Raw genomic sequence first — 21,230 nt, 5'->3', positions numbered from 1 at the left:
TACGCAAGTACCTTTGGAGGGCTAATCTTACAGCATGGGCACTCTGCACGACAGTTTTATGACAACTGCATCAGTTGGAAACTATCAGTGAGAATTGTGTTGAATTCTTTCCACCACCTTACCGCTTTATTCCAGGTGCCAGAGTTCTGTCAATAACTAAAACTATACTATGCAATCTATCACCCGTAATACATCATCTGAATGACATACTACACTTCAACAATGTTAAGGGACAGTATAACTGAAAAAAAGGAAAGAAAAAGAAGGAAAGAAAAAAAAAGAAAAAAGAAAAGAATGCATTAATACACATTGTAGCCTACTTGTTTACCTTGTGGATGAGACGGATATGATGACTCACAATTACAAAACAAAAAATCATAGTTATGTCACTTTTTTTGATAAATGCTAATTTTGGTCATGGGTGGTATGGCCGAGCTGATACTGTAGCCTAGGGGGATATTTCTCATGTTAATTTAACATGCTCTTGCAAGAAAAGAGAGATTTACAACTGGAAACCAACTAGGGGAGTAACTAATTGGGCATTTGAAAACTGATGCCCGCCAGTCACAATGTGGGACAGGGTCTCAATTTGTGGGACGCCTGAAAAGTCTTGGAAATGAGTGACTGTCCCACGCAAAGGGGGACATCTGGTCACGGTACTATCGAGGCCTCTCTCTCCCTCTGCCGCTTGAAGGAGTATTCTGCTTTATGATGCATGATGAGCGTGTTGTTGGCGAAGTAGAAGCTGTCCGAGCGCGTCTCATAGGGGCTGTCGATGATCTCCTCCACTGGCCAATGGGAACAGAGAGAGTACAGGTGTAGAATCAGGGTTAAGGTTTGATGGAGGAGGTCAGAGTGGGGTGAGGGCAGCGGTTCATGTAAGCATTGTGTGGGGTCCAGGGATCCCCCATGGGGACTTGAGGGGGATTCAGGGGGTTAATATAGCATCAAAATCTGTTTAACCACTTTTGCTGTTTGAAAAAACAATAAAATAAGTTGGGAATATCTTTGAAAGATATATCTTGTAAGGGGGTCCCTGGCAAAACAATATTTTCAAATGTGTGACAAATTGTGAGCATGACAGATCTGCTATATTTGCTATGCATTTCAGAAATGTATTTATTGATTTATTTGTAATCTTTAAAAACGTTCTAAAACGTTGTGTGCATATGAAAAATGCCATGCATGAAATAGGGATGCCGGGTTGAAAGTGCGTAGTGGCAAAAACTCACATATGCCAGGGTCTAATTCAGGCAAGCAGTAGATGTGTTCGCAGGTGTTGACGCTGTTGGGGATGCAGAAGCCCAGGTCAAAGTCAAAGGTTTTGAGCAGCTTGTTTCTGAAGAAGTGCCTCTCGATCAGCCGAAAGCAAGTCACCTCCTCAGTGCCCACGCTGAACTCCAGTCTGGAACACAAGACTTAAACCTATAGGGCTGATTCATTGTTACATAAATAATTGCGATTCACGATTTAAATGTGTTTTTGGCGTTGGGAACTTGAACATTATGTATTGACAATTCAGTTTGCCTTTTAGGCATTGTAATAAAAAGGTGCACTGGACAGATATGACAAATAACTGAAATAAACCAAGAAATGACTGACATTTATTATAAATGTTATGCTTTAGAAAATAGCTGCTATTTCAGCATTTCCTTATATATGAACATTTTTCAACATGGACATGATTATGACAAAATAATTGCGATTATCTCAAATAATTGTGATCAGACGATTATGTAATAATTGTGACAAGTGACAACCCTACTTAATTAAACCCCAGCATCCGTATTGTGTGGAACGCTTTCGCAGAAAATAGCCGAACAACAAGGTCACAGCGCGCCAACCTGCCTACCAGTGACATCATGGAAGTGGATTACAAGCTAAATTAGCTAATCGAAACTAACCACTTTCTCTTCCTAGAAAGTTAGCGTGTTGAAATAGAAGTCATTGTTCTTGCATTATATAAAAAATTATAAATAAAACGTCATTGAATAGAAAAAATGTAATGTCACTGATAGACTCAACACAGTAGACCTACATACCTCTGAGACACAGAGCAAGTACAAAAGTAGACGGAAATGATACTGTACGTACGATGGATCTTAGCATTAGTGAGGTTCACTTCAATTATATTCCATAGTAGAATTTGTCGCTTGTCAATAAGAACAGATCTTCAAGATAACGCTTGGCTCTACAGCGCATTGTTATGCGTGAAGATCTCTTTGTGGTTGACCGGAGTCTCCCAGGGCAAGTGAATTTTCTGTTTTCTGTTACAATGGGGAATGTTTTCACTGAAAATAGCCGATCGACAAGCTCACAACGAGTTTGTCGATCTGTGATCTGCGAAAGCGGCATACATCTAACTGTTACTTTTCACGATTCAAATTCAAAACTAGCAGAAGTAGCAGATCTACGAGTTCAAAACGTGACGCTTAGCGCCGCATTTCAAGCTCCGCTACTTTTGATACTGTAGTTTGATCAAGTAGGGCATTACGAAAAAACTGTTTAAATATGGACATGGTTTGTAGCCGACAGCAATGGAACACAAATAAACACAAGCACACACACACACACACACACACTGACACACACACACACACACACACACACACACACACACACACACACACACAGTACACAGGTCTGGCATCAGCAGTTCGTTTAAACACATAATGACTTACAAAGCCCCTATCTCACGGAGGGACAGGAATGTAGGAGAGAAACGATATCTTATGAATCTTCCTACAGGTATATCCTCTGGCTTCATGCCTCCGATCTCTAGAAAGAGAGAGAGAGGCAGACAGAGAGAGAGAGAGAGAGAGAGAGAGAGAGAGAGAGAGTTGACTATAATACTGTAATTGCATGATCTTGTACTAACTAAGGGTGTGGCACACATGTTTTCATCTCTAACCCACACATCTTTAGTGTCTTTCAAGGACACTAGGGTCAAAGGTGCAGGCTATCTCTAACACAGACACATCGCTCCAACGAACTGCAGCGGCCAATGAGGCATCTATTTTTTGAATATTTATGGTGGGTATCATACGGACATCTCAATACAAACCTGCACAGGGAGTTATATAAGACATTGAGAGGCTTAAGATTTTAAAACGTGTTTTAAATATGAAATGAAAGTCAATGTCAATTGTCAAGCCATTGTATTCCATTCATTTCAGTACAGTATGACTATGAACATTAACCACATGAACCCATTCATGTCACCTGCATTAGGTGAATATTCGGCAGAAATGGCAAATATACAAGCTCACAATATGTAGCAAAATAATGCATCGTGAAAGCTTGTATATTCATTTGGCAGAGATTTTGTGTCGAGGTGAGGAAAAAGGAGAGGACTGAGTAGCCTACAGAGTACAGACACATGGGGGACCACTCAACAAGGTGGTTTAAGAGTGGCTAATTTGCAGGGATTTGAAACTTGCAAATCTCTGCTGTCGGGGAGAAACCACCAAACTACAAAATGTTAATACATTTTTCAGGAAACCGTATAGTTTTAAAACAATGCAATGCAATACTGCCTCAAAGTTGGTATTGTGATTTTATATATTGTCTTTTACTTGCATGAGATGAGAGGGGGAGAGGTGCTTTAGCAGACAGTTTGAGGGACCAATGGAGGTTTTGTCCAATACCATTGGTCAAAATGGTGTTCAATACCATTGATTCATGAAATAAAAAAGAAAGAAATGGAGTTAGGTGGTTTCCTCCCGACAGTGACAAAATATAAGTTTTGTTTAGTTATTTTTACACTATGAGTAAGTTACATTATGAGTCACTGGAAAATGTCTGCCCTCACATTTTTGTTAAGCTAACATTAATCAGGTATGTTTCGGGGTATTTCAAGGACAAAATGTAGCCTAAATATAACCACAACCTTATGCATGGTGTTCCGTACCCGTTTGTGTCTAAAAAAAAGGCATATGTATTTTAAGACATCAAGGTTTTATATTATATGTCACTTCACATAGCCTAAAAGAGGCTACAGTACAGGTAGAAGCAAGCAATGAAATGAAATTAAATTTTGTTAGGCCGACAAAGTGTCCTTTAATTCAATCAGTAAATGTAATACTTACAATACAATAATAATACATGGGCAACATTTCAAAGGACACAACTAAGCCGCCATGTACCTACTGTGAGGAATAAAATAATGTGTTGAAGAGTGAAACTATGCCACCTATTGGGGACATAGCCTATCTTCTGTTTAATGTGTTGAAGAGTAGAACTATGCCACCTATTGGGGAGTCGGGGACATAGCCTATCTTCTGTTTCTGTAGGGTGAGGCAGCCCAGTGAGTCAATTGAACCACAAGGCCACACTATATTGGGATATATAGGCTACCTGTAGCAGGCAATAATAAGCTTTTAGTCAGTCAGGAAAACAGTAGCCAACCATTTTACTGTGCCATGCAGGCTCTATTAACGAATGAAACCCTATACTTGATGTTGACTGTATTTTCAGGGCCGTGTACTTAGTTGACTGTCTTCATGGGTTACACAAAATAATTGGTTCTCAAAGTGGGGTCCCTGCAGGGATCATTGGGGGGTCTCATGCAGCTAAATGTATTTAATAGTGTCACAATCATTTCAACAACTTTAACCATATATTTTGTAGGCTACTTTAAAAATCACACCTGTGTGAAGTGAGGGGCGCTAATATATTAAAGTCTAACTCATGTTGATTAGGTGATGTAATGGTGATGTAAAACAAACAGTGACAAAACAAACACAAACAAACACAACCAGGGGGGTCTAGGAGGGAAAATAAAAAATATCGGAGTTGGAACATGAGACCTTGACCAGCCCCATTTACCCGCTGAGAGCTGTTCATGAGGTGGACAGCCGCTGCCCCCGCCGGCGGGGGATTGGGGCTTAAGAGGTTTGGCATTTAATGTTTGTTAGGGACAAGATGACGTACATTTTCCCTTCATTGTCAATGGCGTTTTTAAAACAAACATTAAACCATAGTAGGGGCTATAGCGCCCTCAAAAATAATCACACTTGTGTGAAGTGAGGGGCGCTCTTATCAATGCATCATCATCATACATCAGCCAATCAAATCATCACATTCCGTGCTACAAACACACAGACACAAGCTGTGCATAGGAGGGGGCTAGCGCCGCTTAATAATAAATAAATAGCTGCTACGGAAATCTTTGACATCGCCTTTTTGACGTAAAAATAAGTGGATAGAGCAGATCATATAATTCATTCATTGGGAGATCAAAATGTCAGAGGTCCTTTGATTAATGACTGTGAGCTTCAGTTCTTGAGCGATCACAATCCTCTACAGTCTACCATATTGCCAAATTTTGTCGGACAACACAGAACTGCCAAAACTGCGAATAATGGCGGAACCTGTACGAAAACAATAAGGGGTCTAATAATAATAATAAAGGAGCAGATACAAGCTCAGTGCGTCACTTAATGCCACGCTATATGAGCTTGTAGATCTGCTATGACCTTGGCTGGTAATCCTGCAGTCTGGCAGTGTGCCACGGGTTCGACTCCCTATCCTTACTGCATGTCACTCCCCCATTCCTGTCAGCCTACTGTCTGTCCCTCTAGAAAAAATATTAAATAAAGGCGGAAGCCCAAAAAAGAAAAAAAAAAAGATTTTTTGCTATGAAAAATCTTGAAAGTTTGTGCGAACCTTTAGAACAGAAAACTTTGCTTCTGGTGGTCCCTGGCACAAAACATTTTCAGATGGGGGTCCGTGGCCAAATACAATTTGGGGGTCCTTTACACGAAGACGTTACGAGTCCCGGGCGAAACTAGTACTTGCGCGCTCTGCTTGCGCAAGTAAATACAGTACCTCTCTTCATGTCTAGGAGGATAGCTCCACTCCCCAGGTCCCTGATCTTGAACCGGGAGAAGTTGATGTTGTACTTGTTGTCCTCCGGAGAACACAGGTAATCTGCCAAACAGAAGGGTATAGTGAACAAACTTATCATACTTATCCAATAATGTTATTATTATTAGGGCCTGAGCACTGCACAGTAGTGCGAAGCCCTATTGAAATCGCATTGATTATTCTTATTTTATCTTAAATGAATCGCATTTTTGAGGCGCTAAACTTACTCGAAAAGATGCGAAACTTAAAAATTGTGTATTTTAATTCACCCCTTTTGCAACCAGATCCTATTTTAAAAGACACACGTCTTTAAGTTATTGCATGAACGGTTTGTCATGAATACAGTGTAATGTCTGAAAAAAGAAAAGAAGAAGCGCTTCGTGGGTCCTTTATTTAGAGAAACAGTGTAATGTCTCTTCCACTTGAAAAGCTTAATTTTAATAAAATAAAATAAAACTAAATTGGTCACGAAGAGAATTTCATAAAAAAGGTATCTTATAACCTCTTTGTTTATGTTTGGACAGCCTTTTGCGGTTAATTTCTCTTCATGGGAGCCATTTTCCAATCCTCTTCTTAGAGAGCATGAGTGGAATTTCAACATAACAACCAATAGGCCTATATGAAAAAAGAATGTTAATGTTAATTTGACAATTATTTTTCATGTTGTTTAAAATTAAGTTAAAAACATGGTAGTGCTACACACACGTGTGCCATGCATTAACAAAATGGGTTTGGCATCATTGATTGACATTGACTAATCCTGAGCTTTAATCAGACGTAGAAGCATATCGTCCACTCCTGAGCCTAAAATCCCCACACACACACGCACACACACACACACACACACACACACACACACACACACACACACACACACACACACACACACACACACACAGGCCCATGTGGTTGTAACTTTGTGGGCCGTGCAGTGCAACGTTCACCCACCTCTAGTGTATCTGTTCATCCTCAGAACCTGCTTCGTGGTGGCTGGTTGGCCAGGCTTCCATTCCTCCACCACCTCTTTGTCCTCCGCCACCGACATCTGGCTGTATCCGTTCCATCCATCCATCCTTCTGTCTTCTTCCTCTACCTCTTCATATCCTGCCTCCTCATCGTCTTCTTCGCTCCCGGGTGGGGTTCGCTCTTCCCTCTCCATTGGGAGGCTCTGACGTGACCAGAGTGGGGTCTGACCCGATGTGTCAAACACACAGTGCTGCAGTCAAGTCTGGGAGTTGTGGAGCAGTTGGCTGCGATATAATCCACACACCATGCAGTAGCACACGCGCTTGGTGTCAGTGGCACAAAGAGATTATGTCAATCTGGATTTTGTAATCCGAGACAATCCCTAATTAAAAGGGACAGCCAATGGCACCAGCTGAGGGACAAAATACCCTGGGTGGAGAGAAAATGAAAAAGCACCTACTAAATGGATGCTAATATGGGAAAGAAAGAGAAAAGGCTTTCAGCCACAATTAAAATTTGAGTAGGATCTTGAGGGAAGCTGAAGGAATCAGAAAAGCAATTAAAGGTTTTTTGTTCATTGGTTTATTTCCTGGGCACAGTATAAACAGTTTATCTACAAGCGACAGTGATGTACTTTAGTTGCTCTATATGTTAGTACTGCTAATTTAGTAGTAATTTAGTTATGACCTCTAATGATTCTGATGGATATTCTGTACACAGTGTATCAACTTCTGCCATTGGATTCCCCTCTACTCTGTACTGTAGGTGTAGAGGGAGATGAACCAATGACCGTTCATGAATTCAGCCATGGAGGTAAGGTTTAAAAATATCCATTAAAAACCTTTGCCTGATGTCATGAATAAATATTCAAACATTTTTGGGATTTCACCTTTCTGAGTTATAATTAGTTGTGCACCGTAATATCGCACTGGAAATAGCTCACAAGCGTGAAAATCTGCTATTTGTGGTGCGAGACACGATGCACATCAGCCATAAATCAGACATTAGCTTATATCTGATACAGTACCAGACAAGAGGAACTTGATATCTGATACCTATTTTCTAGGTCAGTGGTTCTCAAAGTGTTGCCTGGAGTCAGAAAAATATTGATTCATCAGCCTCAGGCAAAAGTATTCAAACTTTTTCGGGGTGGCAACCTACACCAGCATTTCACCTTGCTTACCCAGGGGCTCCCCAGCAAAAGTAGTTAATATAGCATCACAATGATTATGTCCACTTTATCCTTTTATTTGGCTATTAAAAATAGCAGAAGCTCCCAGCGTCACTTCGTGCCGAGCTTCGTGCTGTGTACATCTGCTATTTTTACGTTTTTTATATATATTGAAAATGTTTTTGAAAAAGATAACTCTTCTCTTCTGGGGGGGTCCCTGGCACAAGATCCTTTCGGATGGGGGACCCCGGCCAAATACCGGTACATATCAATTTGGTGGTAAAGGTTCTTAGGTTTGAGAACAAAACTAGAGGTTCCCTGAAACTACGTGGAGCTTGTCAGGGAGGCGCCGCAGCAAAAACCACATCCTGCCTCAGCCAGTCACCCCATGTGATGGAACTGCTGGCTTCCTCACTATTAGAAATGAACGAACCGGAGTCAACCGACCAGGGTTTGTGTAACAGTTTTCTCTCTTTTTCCCCTCCTTTCGTTTGCAACTCTGCCTCCTCGCTGCAGTTTTCAGAGGCGTGGCCGGGTGTGTGCGTGAGATATCCTGTGTGAGCCAACAGCTGGGTGGGAGGGTGTCAGCCAAAGAGGAAGTCCCGTCACGAGTGGAAGAAGAGGCAGTGGAGATGTGATGTGAACACATGAGATAAGATAAGATCAGGTAGGTGGTATTTTTTTTAAATGTTTTTCTAACATCAATTCTTCATTATGAAGTCCACCGAGTTGGTGTGATGGATCGTTAAGCAAGGAGTGTTATAACAGGATGTTGACTTGCAAAAGTGATAACGGAAGTTTCTGTCTGTCACTGTTCAGTGTTTATCTGGAAGGCAGATGATGACAGAAGCGTTGCTACCCCTGCTGTTCTGCCTCCCTTACCTCCTTGCTACCCCCATGCTTGAGTCTACAGTTGAGCCAACCTCACATGCCTCAACATCTCCTCTTGGGGCAACTGGCCCCAACACTGGGCCAGTTGCTTCCACAATCCTGCTAACAGCCAATAACACATTTGATCAAAAACTGACAGCAACCACAAGCTCTGCCTTTTTCAGGGACCTGAACACTGGTTCCCAAGGAGACAACAGTCGAGCCACTAATGTCAATCAAACCACCGTGACACAGACGTCAGCTGTTGGCCAACCATTGGGCGCTGCTAAGAGGAACAGAGTGCCAACAAATGCGATGATGTCGGAGAACAACAAAGCATTCACCGAAGCACAGCCTCACAGAAGAAACACCACACTATATATTAACTCCACAGAAATTAAAATGTACAAAACTCTAGACCCTGCGGAAAGCAACAACCACACGCCTCCAACCAGCAACAACGAAACTCTGTATGAGAAAACAGACTTAGATGGCGACTTCAGCTCTCCGGTGTGTAAAGAGGGAGGAGAGGAGAGACCGTCACATCGTCACTCCTCTAAACTGGTCTGTTTCATCACCCTGTGGGTGCTGGGAGTGACAGTGGCTCTCTTCCTGGGCTTGACTATCTGGCTTGGGGTACGTCTGTCAGCGCAGCGAGAGAGGGACAGCTGGGGGGGTGGAGAACAACCCCGACAGGCAGTGAAACTAGGAGAAGACTTGCAGAACCTGTGGGTGGCTCATAAGTCGTCTGTAGAAGAGCAGGTGGAGTTCTGGTATGCCAACAGCACCATGGTGGGCCAAGAGAGTTCAGCAGCAGAGAGGCCAAGACAGACCGAGGAGCCCAGGAGCAACAAGAGGAGGGAGGACAGAAAGGAGAGGGAGGAAGGGAACCTGTGGCCAAATGTGACACAAAAAGACATAACAGATTTTTGGTATGCAAATGGGAGAGCTTTTCCAGAAGAATCTCAAAACCAAACATGATTAGCCTATGAAAAGTTGATGTATACAGTATGTGGTTGTGGGAGGTTGGAAAGGGAATTGACATTATGTAAGATAAAACAGACACACATTTATATATTAGCAGAACAAGAGGGTTTCACACTACTAGTTTTACAGTATGTATGAAAAACTACTGTAAATAAAAATGGATGCCTAAAATATTGCCTAACCAATTAATTGCTAATTTGTGGTACAGTATGCCACATACCAGTTTCATAGAACATAATTTGTAATAGTAAGTAAGTAAGCATTGCTGAGCCATATGACCTATCTTCTAGCATGAGGCAGCTTGATGTACAAGTACACCCCCTGGACATGATGCTATAGCAGACTTAGCCAAAATCCAGTGCCAAACAGGGAGGCATTGGGTCCCATGTAGCTTTAGGAACTTTTGTTCATTCATGATTCGCATAACAGATATCTTCAAGTAAATGTGATTGTAAATAAATGTTCATTAAATGTTGATGGTGTGGATTCATTATAAACTGAAAATTGCAGTGTTTTGGGTTTTAGAAAACTGTATGATCTCTGCAAAGGTGGTTTTTCACCCCGTCTGTCAGCCAGCCCGTTTGTGAAAAAAGGTTATCATGAAGTATAGGATTTTCACCAACTTTGCTAGTCAAGAGTCATGTCAAAAGGAATTGCATTTAGATAGAATTGTTTTTATTCCAGAATCATCAACAGCAATGGGTAGTTGCATTCTGGAACATGCCTGGGGTTATAATTAAGTTATTAGTTCTAATAATTTGTAATATTACTTTGTAATATTACTTCTCCCATTAGTCTCCCATAGGAGAAAAAAATCACACCCGTATGAAGTGAGGGGCGCTCTTTATCATCATACATCATCTCAATCTGTCCAATCACAATTTGCGTCCTCACTTTTCTGCCCTCACCCCTCCAGCAAGGGCAGAATCCATTTGTTGTGGCCGACGTGCCGGCCGGTGTGCACCGTCGGCCGGTCGTTTTATAGGTCGGCCGGTCCGTGGATAGGTCGGCCGGTCGTTTGATATGTCGGCCGGTCGTTTTTTTTTTTCGTTTTTTTTTCGGGGTACCCCCAGGGACCCCCAGGAACCCCCAAATGGTAACTCTGTCATTTCTCTACCGTTTTGGACGGGGGTGGGCTCGTTGGAATCGTGTCGCCCCCATGGGGGCGTCTTTGGGGGTCTCAAGATTCGGGGACCCTCAAGGACCCCCACGGACCCCCAAATGGTAACTCTGTCATTCCTCTACCGTTTTGGACGGGGGTGGGCTCATTTGAATCGTGTCGCCCACCTGGGGGCGTCTTTGGGGGTCTCAAGGTTCGGGGACCCCCAGGAACCCCCAAATGGTGAATGTCATTTATCTACCGTTTTGGACGGGGGTGGGCTCATTTGAATCGTGTCGCACCCCTGGGGGCGTCTTTGGGGGTCTCAAGGTTCGGGGACCCCCAGGAACCCCCAAATGGTAACTCTGTCATTCCTCTACCGTTTTGGACGGGGGTGAAAAGTGTGTGTGAGAGAGAGCTATAGTAAGAAGAATATGCAGATCTATGCAGACCTATCCACGGACCGGCCGACATATCAAAGACCGGCCGACCTACCCACGGACCGGCCGACCTATCGCACCGACCGGCCCATGGGCCGGTACAAAAAAAATATCCGTCCGGCCGACCTATGAAACGACCGGCCGACGGTGCGCGTCGGTGCCCGTCGGTGCCCGTCGGCCAGAACAAATGGAATATGTACCAATCAAATCATCGCTGTGGGGTGATCAGCCAATCACAAGCCAATGTTTGTGTTTACACAAACCCGGAAAGCTGGGCATAGGAAGGGATAGCGCCCCTCAACATTTTCAACTTTAGGCCTATAAAGAGCAGCAGATCATCATGTGCATTATGTAGAATTCTAAATGGCAGCCTAGAGTTTTGTTCCAGATGTACAGATAACTTAGCTAAGGTCTGAGACAGTACACAGTACATCTGCTATTTCCGGTGTGTGCGACAACCGACGACCTCGTACAACAGAGAATATATTAAGCATTACTGGTTAATCTGCAAAGAGTTTGCTTAAACCTAAAAAAGTAGTCCACAGTAGATTAGAATCTTCTACACAGTTAAAAAAAAACATGGTTCACATTTGATGAAGACTGTGAAGATAAACGCACTGTGAACATTTCTTGGAGGTGAATTTACAATCCGAGCACTACCCTGGAGTGTGTGTGTGTGTGTGTGTGTGTGTGTGTGTGTGTGTGTGTGTGTGCGTGCGCAAGTGTATCTCAGATAACCCTCTTCAAGAGAATATGCCTTCAATAAAGGTGCAACTAAGGCCATATGTCATCCACATAAGTCCCTTATCAAAAAACAAGGTCAATGTTTTCCCAAAGACCAAGTCGGTTCAAAAAAATATTATGTTTTCATTGCGTTAAAAGTAGAACTGAAAATTATAGAATACCGGTAGAAGTAATGTGTAAATCGTCAAAGGTCATTCATTAAACTGGTACAAATTCACTCTGGTGAGGAAGTATCCATTAGATAGTGAAACTGAAACACTTCTACATCTATCTGGCTTGTGTCAACCTCTTCCTCTTTTAACCACTTAAATAAACAGGGGTTCTGAAGGGGGTCCCTATTATGACATGCTGTACCTACAGTATAGGGTCGCTAACAGTCCTGTGGTTAATATTGTTAATACTGTGGTGAATACATGAAGAACGTGGAGAATAACTGATCCCATTCATCACTATAATCTGCTGTAGGTTCAATACAATCATCGGTTCGTTATTAATGTGCCTAGGCTCTATCAAACACTGGCCAGAGAAGAGAAAAAGAGTTACGGAAGCTTCCTGTTGTAGAACAAACTTCTCCTTTTTTTCTCTGCAGAAAGTACAGCAACATGACGGCATGAACAAAACAGGGTGTCTGGGCAAATATCCAGCTCCACCTATCTCAGCAGTACCCAAATCACTTAGGACAGTAGAGAGAGAGAGAGAGAGAGAGAGAGAGAGAGAGAGAGAGAGAGAGAGAGAGAGAGAGATGAAGAAGAAAAAAGAGGAAAGAAATACTGTTTTGTATGTGAATTAGTGCAAGGCACAGCACATGCACAAAGTGTGACTTGGGTCTTAAAAGGGATTCGTCTCCATCACACCACCCATGTGAGTATAAGTGCTTGGTTTGAACTTGAATTGAGTTATATTTACATTGACTTTTAGTATTCATGCATTTGAGACTGAGGTCTGTATACATTTTATGGTACACAATACAGTAAAGGACATTTTTTGAAAGTTCAGGTTCATTTGTTGAGATGTCAACATGCACATTTCTACAGGTTTTGAGCTGTTGGCGTTGTTATTTATGTTTTGTTTTTCACATTATTATCGCCATTTACAGTACATTTCAATGTACAATTGTGGACAAAAATAAACAGCAGCTGTTCACTTCCTCAAATTTATACAAAGAAAGTGAACAAAATAATGTGTTTGATAGAGGAGCGCCTTAAACGTATAACTCTTCTCCTTATTGTTCAGTCTGTCTTTAATCAATTTGTACATTTTTCTCGCTGTCCAGTTCATTGATGCTGCAGCTTCCCACGCGACTGTTGAAATATCCAGCAGTGAGCTCAAGAACTGAAAAGAAACAGGAAGCAAAGGGTTGTGTCTCTTCCGCCACCAAACACCGCAGTAATCGTCGAAGAGGTACTGGAACAAAACGTTCCAAACTCACAAAGTGACAGTTTGGCTCGTCACAGAAAAAAAGGACAGACCCGATGAAGGATGCTGTGACTCGGCTCAGCTCTGATACAAGTCATCATTTCATTGTCACTTCAAGAACAACATAACTGAGATCCTCTGAGTGAACTGAACTCTGACTCTGACTTCTCTGGATCACCACAAAACCATGCCATCACCTAACATGGCTCTGTTCCGGTCAACTCACGGCAGTCTGGTTCTATTCTTGTCACTCTCTCTCTCTCTGACCTTTCTACATGCCCAAGAGTCGTTCTCACCGGGAGATGTCATACATGATGATACACTTGTGGAAACTACTTACATCAACCGAATAACGAGTCCACCTGATCAGGGTGCTGAGACAACAGAAAAACCCAAGAATGTCACTTACATCAACCGATTAACGAGTCCACCTGATCAGGGTGCTGAGACAACAGAAAAACCCAAGAATGTCACTTACATCAACCGATTAACGAGTCCACCTGATCAGGGTGCTGAGACAACAGAAAAACCCAAGAATGTCACTTACATCAACCGAATAACGAGTCCACCTGCGCAGGATGGACTCGAGGACGAGCCAGAGGATGACACAACACCAGGGTTCCCTACATCCATGGATGGCACCACAGATGTAGGACAATCTGCAGCAGATGTAACTCAAGACACTGCCGTAACTGAAGAGACTGCTGTGACAGATCCGTTGTCAGATGTAACAACTTCTTCGACTGTGGACACAATTGAGTCTGACAGTGAAGCTCCTACAGCTACACTGGCCAATACACTGACGACGGCCGTGCCAGAAGAGGCTCTCAGACCCATGGAGGGTTCGGCCGATGTACTGACCATGACCGTGTCAGAAACTGCTCTCGTAACCACAGATGCACTGACCACCACCACTACAACATTGCCAGCATTCACCGTCCCCCAAACTGCATCCATTCCACCAGGCTCTGATCTTGCCACCACTGTTGCTGTTGATGATGATGATGCAGTCAAGTCCCTCACACCTAGCATCACCAGTGCGCCTTCACAACTCTCACCAAGCACCCCTTTGAAAACGTCCCATGGGGGTCCTATCTTGACGGACACCACCATCAGCCCCCCACCATCCATGGCATCCCCGCCTCCAGTCCGTATAGAGGACAACGGACACCCAGTGTTCTGGATCGTGATCGTGGCGCTCCTGATCGGGGTGATGTGTGTGGGCGGAGTCATATGCATCTGTCTGTTCGTCAAGCGAAGGAGGCGGGGCCAGTGGACGAGGAAGAGCAAAGGTAGAGGAGAGGGTGACGAGGCCTGGGCGGGGCCAGTCAAACTATGCGGGGAAGAGTGCGATGGCGGGCGGGAGGCAGGTAAGGCGGAGGATGCAGTGAGAGACGAGGAGGCGGTGGTGCTGAGCACCTTCGCCACAGAGGGCGAGAGGGGAGAGGAAGGAGGCCCTCGGTCGCCAGTGGGGGAGGAAGGTTCCAAGGAGGTGAAGATATGGGAGCAGGAGGCGCCTCTGTTGTACATCGATGAGGATGCGTTTGATGAAGGTCTAATGCGGGCCAATAACACTAACTGTGAGTCTGACAGAGAGACGTGGAGTGAAAAAGGCACAGGAGGAAGGGAAGGAGGAAGGGAAGGAGTAGGAAATGGACTGAGCATGGAGGAGATGAACGGAGGATCAGCGTTCTGTTTAACCACAGCTGTTTGAAAGAGGTTTGAATTGACTGCATGCATGGTCTTGGATTAATTGATTGATTGATTGAAGTATTTATTAACAATTTGCAGAATTACAGTACATTTCAAGCACAACTCAATACAAAAACTGTTAACTGTGAGTGGACGACACCATAAAGCATTACACTTCTTTACAAGAGGGTCCACTGTTTTCAATTCATCATAACATTTAGAGGATAGGATAGGATCTTTATCGTTGTTAGGTTCACTTATAGGCAACTAATTTTTTTTAAACTGTTTTATCAACTGGCCAGAGTGGTGAATCAATACATAATTTAGTCCAATTCTTTATGGTACTCATTATGGTGAGTGGATTGTGTTATCAGCCGACAGAAATCACCAACATTTGGCAGTTGAATGGTTATCATTTCATATGTTGAAAATAAAATGCCTTTATTTCAATATATTTGGCTAATTGAATATCCCAGTGAGCCATGATATAGCACTGCATAGCCTACTTTTACTGAGAAGAACACTTGGTGATAATGGTCTGGAGTAGGCTATATTATTAAAATCCTGGGGATTCTTGGCGGGGTGCATACGTTTGTTAGACATACTAACAGTCCGACAGGCATTAGTTTGACAACTAACCCATGCAGGGCCGTGCTGCGGGTTAAAACTCACCCGTGGCTCCCGACATGCGTGGCACTTTACAACTATCCCATGGCAAGTGAAGGTTAGGTTAGGTTTAGGGTTGGGTTTGGGGTAGGGTGTTGGAATCATGGCTGCAGGACTGTTCAAAGGCCTACGTCAGACCAAACACATCCACCAATTTTTGTAACGATTCATTCAACTCACGATACGATTACAATCACGATATTTGTTTCACATTTTTTTAAACCGTATTGTGAATATACATAATAATAATAGTAATGCAATAATAATTTTATTTTGTCATTTAATGACCAAAAAAACATTTTTTATTATTATTTCTCTTACACACATCCATTTTTTTTGTCTTTTTCTTTTACAATACAGTTTGTTTGGTTCTTTGGATGCCCACTGGTGTATTGCTCCAAATAGTGTAAACAGTCATCATTATCTGTCTTCTTCTCCACTCCACTCAAATGCCCTCATAAACATGTCATATTGTAATGGATCACCATCATAAACTGGAATGTCTCTGGGGGGTAAAGTTGAATACAGATTTTGTTTAACCAGCAAAGCAGTTATATCATTGTCTTTGTAGCACATTGCAAATGTCGCCTGCAGGGCGTGTAGTGTGAATGACATGAACGTGTCTGTTTTCAGTTTGCAGAGTTTGATTTGGTACGTTTTCAGTTTGCCCGTTTTGCCTGGGGAGAGAGAGTATTGCAATAGTGGAGTTTGCCTGGGGAGAGAATATTGCATGGCTGGAGTTGTATGATGAGCTTTGGCAGATTCTTCACAAGTCTTTCGCATTGGCCTCACAAACTGTGGCTGGGAGGGAGGCTTTTGTATTTGCTTGCGTGTGGATTTTGATTTAGAAACATTTGACACACTGTCATGGAGTCCAACATCATCAGACACATGGAGAAAATTCTAGAAAGGATGTAGGTCGTGACAGCTCCAAAACATGTGGCCTAATGTAGCTGGACTTTGAGAGCACCTGGGGCAGTTGGGACTGATCGATGGATAGATTCTGTAGTATTGGAAAAGTGAAGACGATGAAACACTTTGAACTGTATTAAACGGTGTCTTATCGCTATGCCATTCTGCTCAAATGGAAGGATGCTGCCCCGCCCGTGCTCCGTCAGTGGCTCCGTGATATAATGTCCTGTCTCCAGTTGGAGATGTTAAGGTTTTCAATTGCCGGCTCTGAAAAAAGGTTTTACAAGACCTGGGGTCCGTTTATGACATTCTACCACAACACACAAACGGTATAGTGTGCCGTGCCTATGCCTCTGCCAACGCCAACCACAACGGAAACAAAATCTGCTCTGCTATAAAAATCTGATTTATTTTTTGTAATTATGTATGCATGTATATGTGTATATAGATATATGTATTTAATTCTGACTGTTTTTCCGACTATCCTTGGGATTGTGGGTGGGGGGTGGGTGGGATAGGGGATTGAGTTTTATTTTAAATTTTTATATTTGATATGTCTGTTTAATACTTGCCCCTGGGCTTGTCACAAAAACTTGAATAAAAAGATTTTGAAAAGAAAAGAAACTGTGTCTTATACAGAATGGATATGTGCTATACTGTCTGTCCTTGTCTGTTCCCGAAATTCCTTCTACAATGTTCTCTTCCCAGGCCAATTTAGTTCTTGTCCAAGAAATAGGCTCAATATGGTGTATTGCTGAGATGTATGGGAAATTTGTATGTGGGTTGAGTCTCAATATATAAAGTAATGGGTCATTTGGAGGGAAATTAGGAAAAGAAGGAAACTGTCTGTTGGCAAAGCTACAAATTTGAAGGTATCTGAAAAAGTGTGATCTTGGAATATTATTGTTATTGATGATTGAATGTGACAAAAGTGTTGTTAACGATTAGATCTGAAACGAAGACAAGACCTTTCCTGTGCCATATATCTTGAATGCGGGGTCAATTTGTGAAGGTAGAAAAAGATGATTATGTGTTAAGGGAAGGAGGATGCTGGATTCTCTAAGGCTGAAGTGGTTTCTAAATTGGTTCCAGTTTCGGATAGAATTGTTATTAATAAACTATTGGGTTTTTAATGTATTTAGGGGGAGTTGGGTTGACAACAGCTAAATATGGGGAGATTGGAACCTCGTTCTGGATCTCCATCTCTGTTTCTGTACTGCGTAGGCTATAGGTCCTATAGCCTACGCAGTACAGAAACAGATGGATGTCCAAGCATGCGATTCCAGTTTGCGGGTATTTATTGAATAAAGTTTGAAGCAGTTGAAATGAGTTTACCATGTGATATTCTGTAGTTCTTTCCTTCTGTCTTTCTCTACTGAGTGCTGATAGGAATGGTGTGCTCCCATGACTCTGTGTCCCCTCTGAATCACAGCACCTGTGTGCCCTCTACACACCCAGTGCTGTCAAATCTAAAGCCCGCCAGTGTTCAAAAATAATATTGCCAACAAAATCACATCCGTGTGAAGTGAGTGGTGTGGGGGTCCCTGGGGAGTCCCCGGAAGTTCCAGACCCAGAGGACCACGGCCAGGGTGCCGGCCCGGTTCCGACGAGCCGGCCCATGCGCGTCCGAAACGGTAGAGAAATGAGAGTTACCATGTGGGGGTCTCCGGGGAGTCCCCGGAACATTCAGACCCCCAGGAACGCGCCCAGGGGGCCGGGCCGATTCCGGCGAGCCACCCCACGTCCGAAACGGTTGAGAAATGACAGAGTTACCGTGTGGGGGTCACTCTACTGTACTGTACTCAGTACAGTACAGTGAGAATCATCATATATACAGTTATTATGTGCGTGTGTGTTTGTGTGTGTGTTAGGTTGCGCACCAGGTGGTGAAAAACAACCATGCTATTTTCGTGCTCATACCCACCCAGCCAGGCAGGCACCCACACACATAGCTCCATAAGGAGCACCACTCCAGTCCAAAATACACCACCATCATAACAGATACTGTAGGTTTTATATATACTGCTGTATACTGCTGAGTACGATTTTGTGAAATGACAAAAACTGAACCTTGAACCTTGAAGATGTACGATGATAGGAGCGCCCCTCACTTCACACAGGTGTGACTTTGTTTTTCTTTTTTTAAAGTCTGAAATTTTAATTTCCCTCAAGTACAGTTTTATGAAAAGTGAAATCAAAGTCTAGCCATATGCTGCATTCACATTTGCTCAGGCAAGCGTAGGCAGACGGCACCACCTGCTGGACGGTAAAAAAAAAGAAATGTCTAAAAAGCAGACAGGCAAAATGCTGAGATTAGTCCTGTGACCCATATGGAGCTATTTAACATCCGGTTTTAGATTCCGTCCAGTATTACGGTAAAAAGATAAAATATTTTAACTTTGAACAGAAGTTTACCGTCCTGCTAAACCGTCCACTAAAATGATTTCCGGTTCGCAGTCTACCACTTGCCTGAGCCCATGTGAATGCAGCATTACAGTGTCACCATTAAAACAACCAAGATATGAGGCAAATTATATCTAATCCTTAAATGCAAGTTTTGACTTTACCAAAGAAGACTGTAGCTTTGTGGAGCGGGTAGCTCCAGCTGATCAGCATGATGACAGCATACACAGCAAAACATCCCAAGGCTATTCCATATGTTTGATACACCACACGTAGACCAGGCAACGCCGTGAATTGGTCCAGTTGTCGGGGAAACATTCTCTCAGTCCAATTCATCCCGGGTTTGTGCAGTATTCTGGCAAAGAGGAGTTGTAAAGTGAACTGAAAACACGGATTACAAAACACTAAAGTTTGTGGTGGGATTTATCAATCTAACCATGACACTAATTGAATTTGCAGGCCAGGAAATATCACTGACATACAGCACACAGAGGAAACTTACCTCAGATATGTTACACATGTTGTGGAGAGGATGTACAGTGTTACACAGAAATAGTCCACGGTCTAAAAGGAGAAACACATACTGTAGATTAAGGTACACAAAACATCAAGAACTAAGTGCCTTAGTTATAAAGAACACAATCTCGTCAAAATCTGCAGTTTTCAATTCAATACAATGTACAGTACAGTAGAAAAAGTTATTGAGATACTATTGAATAATGGCATAGACTAGGCAGGATGCTGAAGGCAAATCATGTTAATTTATGGTACAGTATACTGTACATGTTTTAGGGCTGGCTCCTGAATACATGTGTGTGGGGAAAAAAAGGAAAATAAATACATTGTTGAAAAATAATATTGTGATTTGAAATCAAGTGTGAGGAAACTCTAATGATTTAGCTATACACTCATTTATCAATGGAGTGTATATTCTGCCGTAATTTCGAGTGTGGGTTTTGGCGTACGCCTACGTTAACGTAGCATTTATCAAGTGCTCCTATACAGGTGAATGGGTGATCCCTAGTTTGGCACAGAAAATGAATCGTTCGCCCCACCGACTTTGCGTTCCACACCCCCACGGAGTGCAGTGCCCGCTGTCGAGTCCGTCGCATAGCCGGTTGTCCAGAACCGCCACAAAAGGCCTTTGCCCAGGTCTGGACCTGATCATTCCTATACGATGACGTACCTTAAGATCATCGGGTCAGGTCTACTGAAGGTAGCCTGGGGTCCACTTGTGCTTTCTATGGCATAGGCAGCTCCCGGGAGAATCTAGACGGCACGCAGCTGCGCGACATGAGACTAATTGATTGTGACAGAGAGAGTGTGTGTGTACGTGTGTGCATGTGTGCGTCAATATAACAAAGGTGCAGACGATCAGAAGTCAGCAGAGAGTGATCGATGTTTGTGCTACTGTATGCCGTATTTACATTTTTTTCTCCCTGGAAATAAAAAAACGGTTTCCGAGGCTATACTGAAGGTGACCCATAAGGCCAAATTGATCACTGATTAAAACCCTCCTGAAGACCCATTTTTATAGAATAGCCTTTGCATCTCCTTGATTTATATCTGTGTTTGTTATTTTGCATTTTCTACTGTTATTTTATTATTGCATCATTGATGTATTCCGTTGTTATTGATGTTTGACTGTTCCAAGCACTTTGTAACTTTGTTTAAAAAGTGCTATATAAATAAAGTGTTATTATTATTGTCTCCACCAAGCCGAAGGCATGGGGAGTTTGTTTTGCGTGTGTGTGTGTGTGTGTGTGTGTGTGTGTGTGTGTGTGTGTGTGTGTGTAGAAATGGCACCCTTTTCACATTGGCCTATTATAGCACCACCAGGAGGCCACAACCTGACCTGCCCTGGTGGAGACCTGTGCCCCGAGGGGCACTTTATCTAGTTATTATTATTATTATTATATCTCCATATACTGTATGGAGCTGGCCTGCCGCCTGTTCCGACATCACAACACTTCATATTTGGGCATGCCTGACACAG

General features: G+C 42.9%; 3 protein-coding genes across 3 annotated transcripts; 2 read left to right on the top strand and 1 right to left on the bottom strand.

Annotated features, from left to right (window-relative positions):
* Window positions 1-436: 436 nt before the first annotated feature.
* On the bottom strand, window positions 437-6,947 carry LOC310869232 (protein unc-119 homolog B-like). Its single transcript, XM_083779856.1, has 5 exons — window positions 6,817-6,947; window positions 5,830-5,931; window positions 2,682-2,778; window positions 1,233-1,405; window positions 437-788 (listed from the first exon to the last, which is right to left on the bottom strand). The coding sequence occupies exons 1-5, from the start codon at window positions 6,938-6,940 to the stop codon at window positions 652-654; spliced, it is 633 nt and encodes a 210-aa protein (XP_083635982.1). The 5' UTR covers window positions 6,941-6,947; the 3' UTR covers window positions 437-651.
* A 1,678-nt stretch (window positions 6,948-8,625) lies between these two features.
* Window positions 8,626-10,209, top strand: LOC310869137 (uncharacterized protein). Its single transcript, XM_083779736.1, has 2 exons — window positions 8,626-8,672; window positions 8,825-10,209. The coding sequence occupies exon 2, from the start codon at window positions 8,843-8,845 to the stop codon at window positions 9,854-9,856; it is 1,014 nt and encodes a 337-aa protein (XP_083635862.1). The 5' UTR covers window positions 8,626-8,672; window positions 8,825-8,842; the 3' UTR covers window positions 9,857-10,209.
* Window positions 10,210-12,898: 2,689 nt separating this feature from the next.
* On the top strand, window positions 12,899-15,275 carry LOC310868508 (uncharacterized protein; the record flags this gene model as incomplete). The annotated part of the gene is made up of 3 exons (XM_083778963.1): window positions 12,899-13,006; window positions 13,419-14,231; window positions 14,262-15,275. Exons 2-3 carry the CDS (start codon window positions 13,749-13,751, stop codon window positions 15,273-15,275), a joined length of 1,497 nt encoding a protein of 498 aa, XP_083635089.1. The 5' UTR covers window positions 12,899-13,006; window positions 13,419-13,748.
* Between the last annotated feature and the right edge of the window lie 5,955 nt (window positions 15,276-21,230).

This window comes from Protomyctophum parallelum, assembly GCF_964188405.1.
Source record: "Protomyctophum parallelum genome assembly, chromosome: 13".
Lineage (NCBI taxonomy): Eukaryota > Metazoa > Chordata > Actinopteri > Myctophiformes > Myctophidae > Protomyctophum > Protomyctophum parallelum.
Note: the sequence above shows the minus strand (reverse complement) of the source record. Positions and strands in the feature narration are given on the sequence as shown.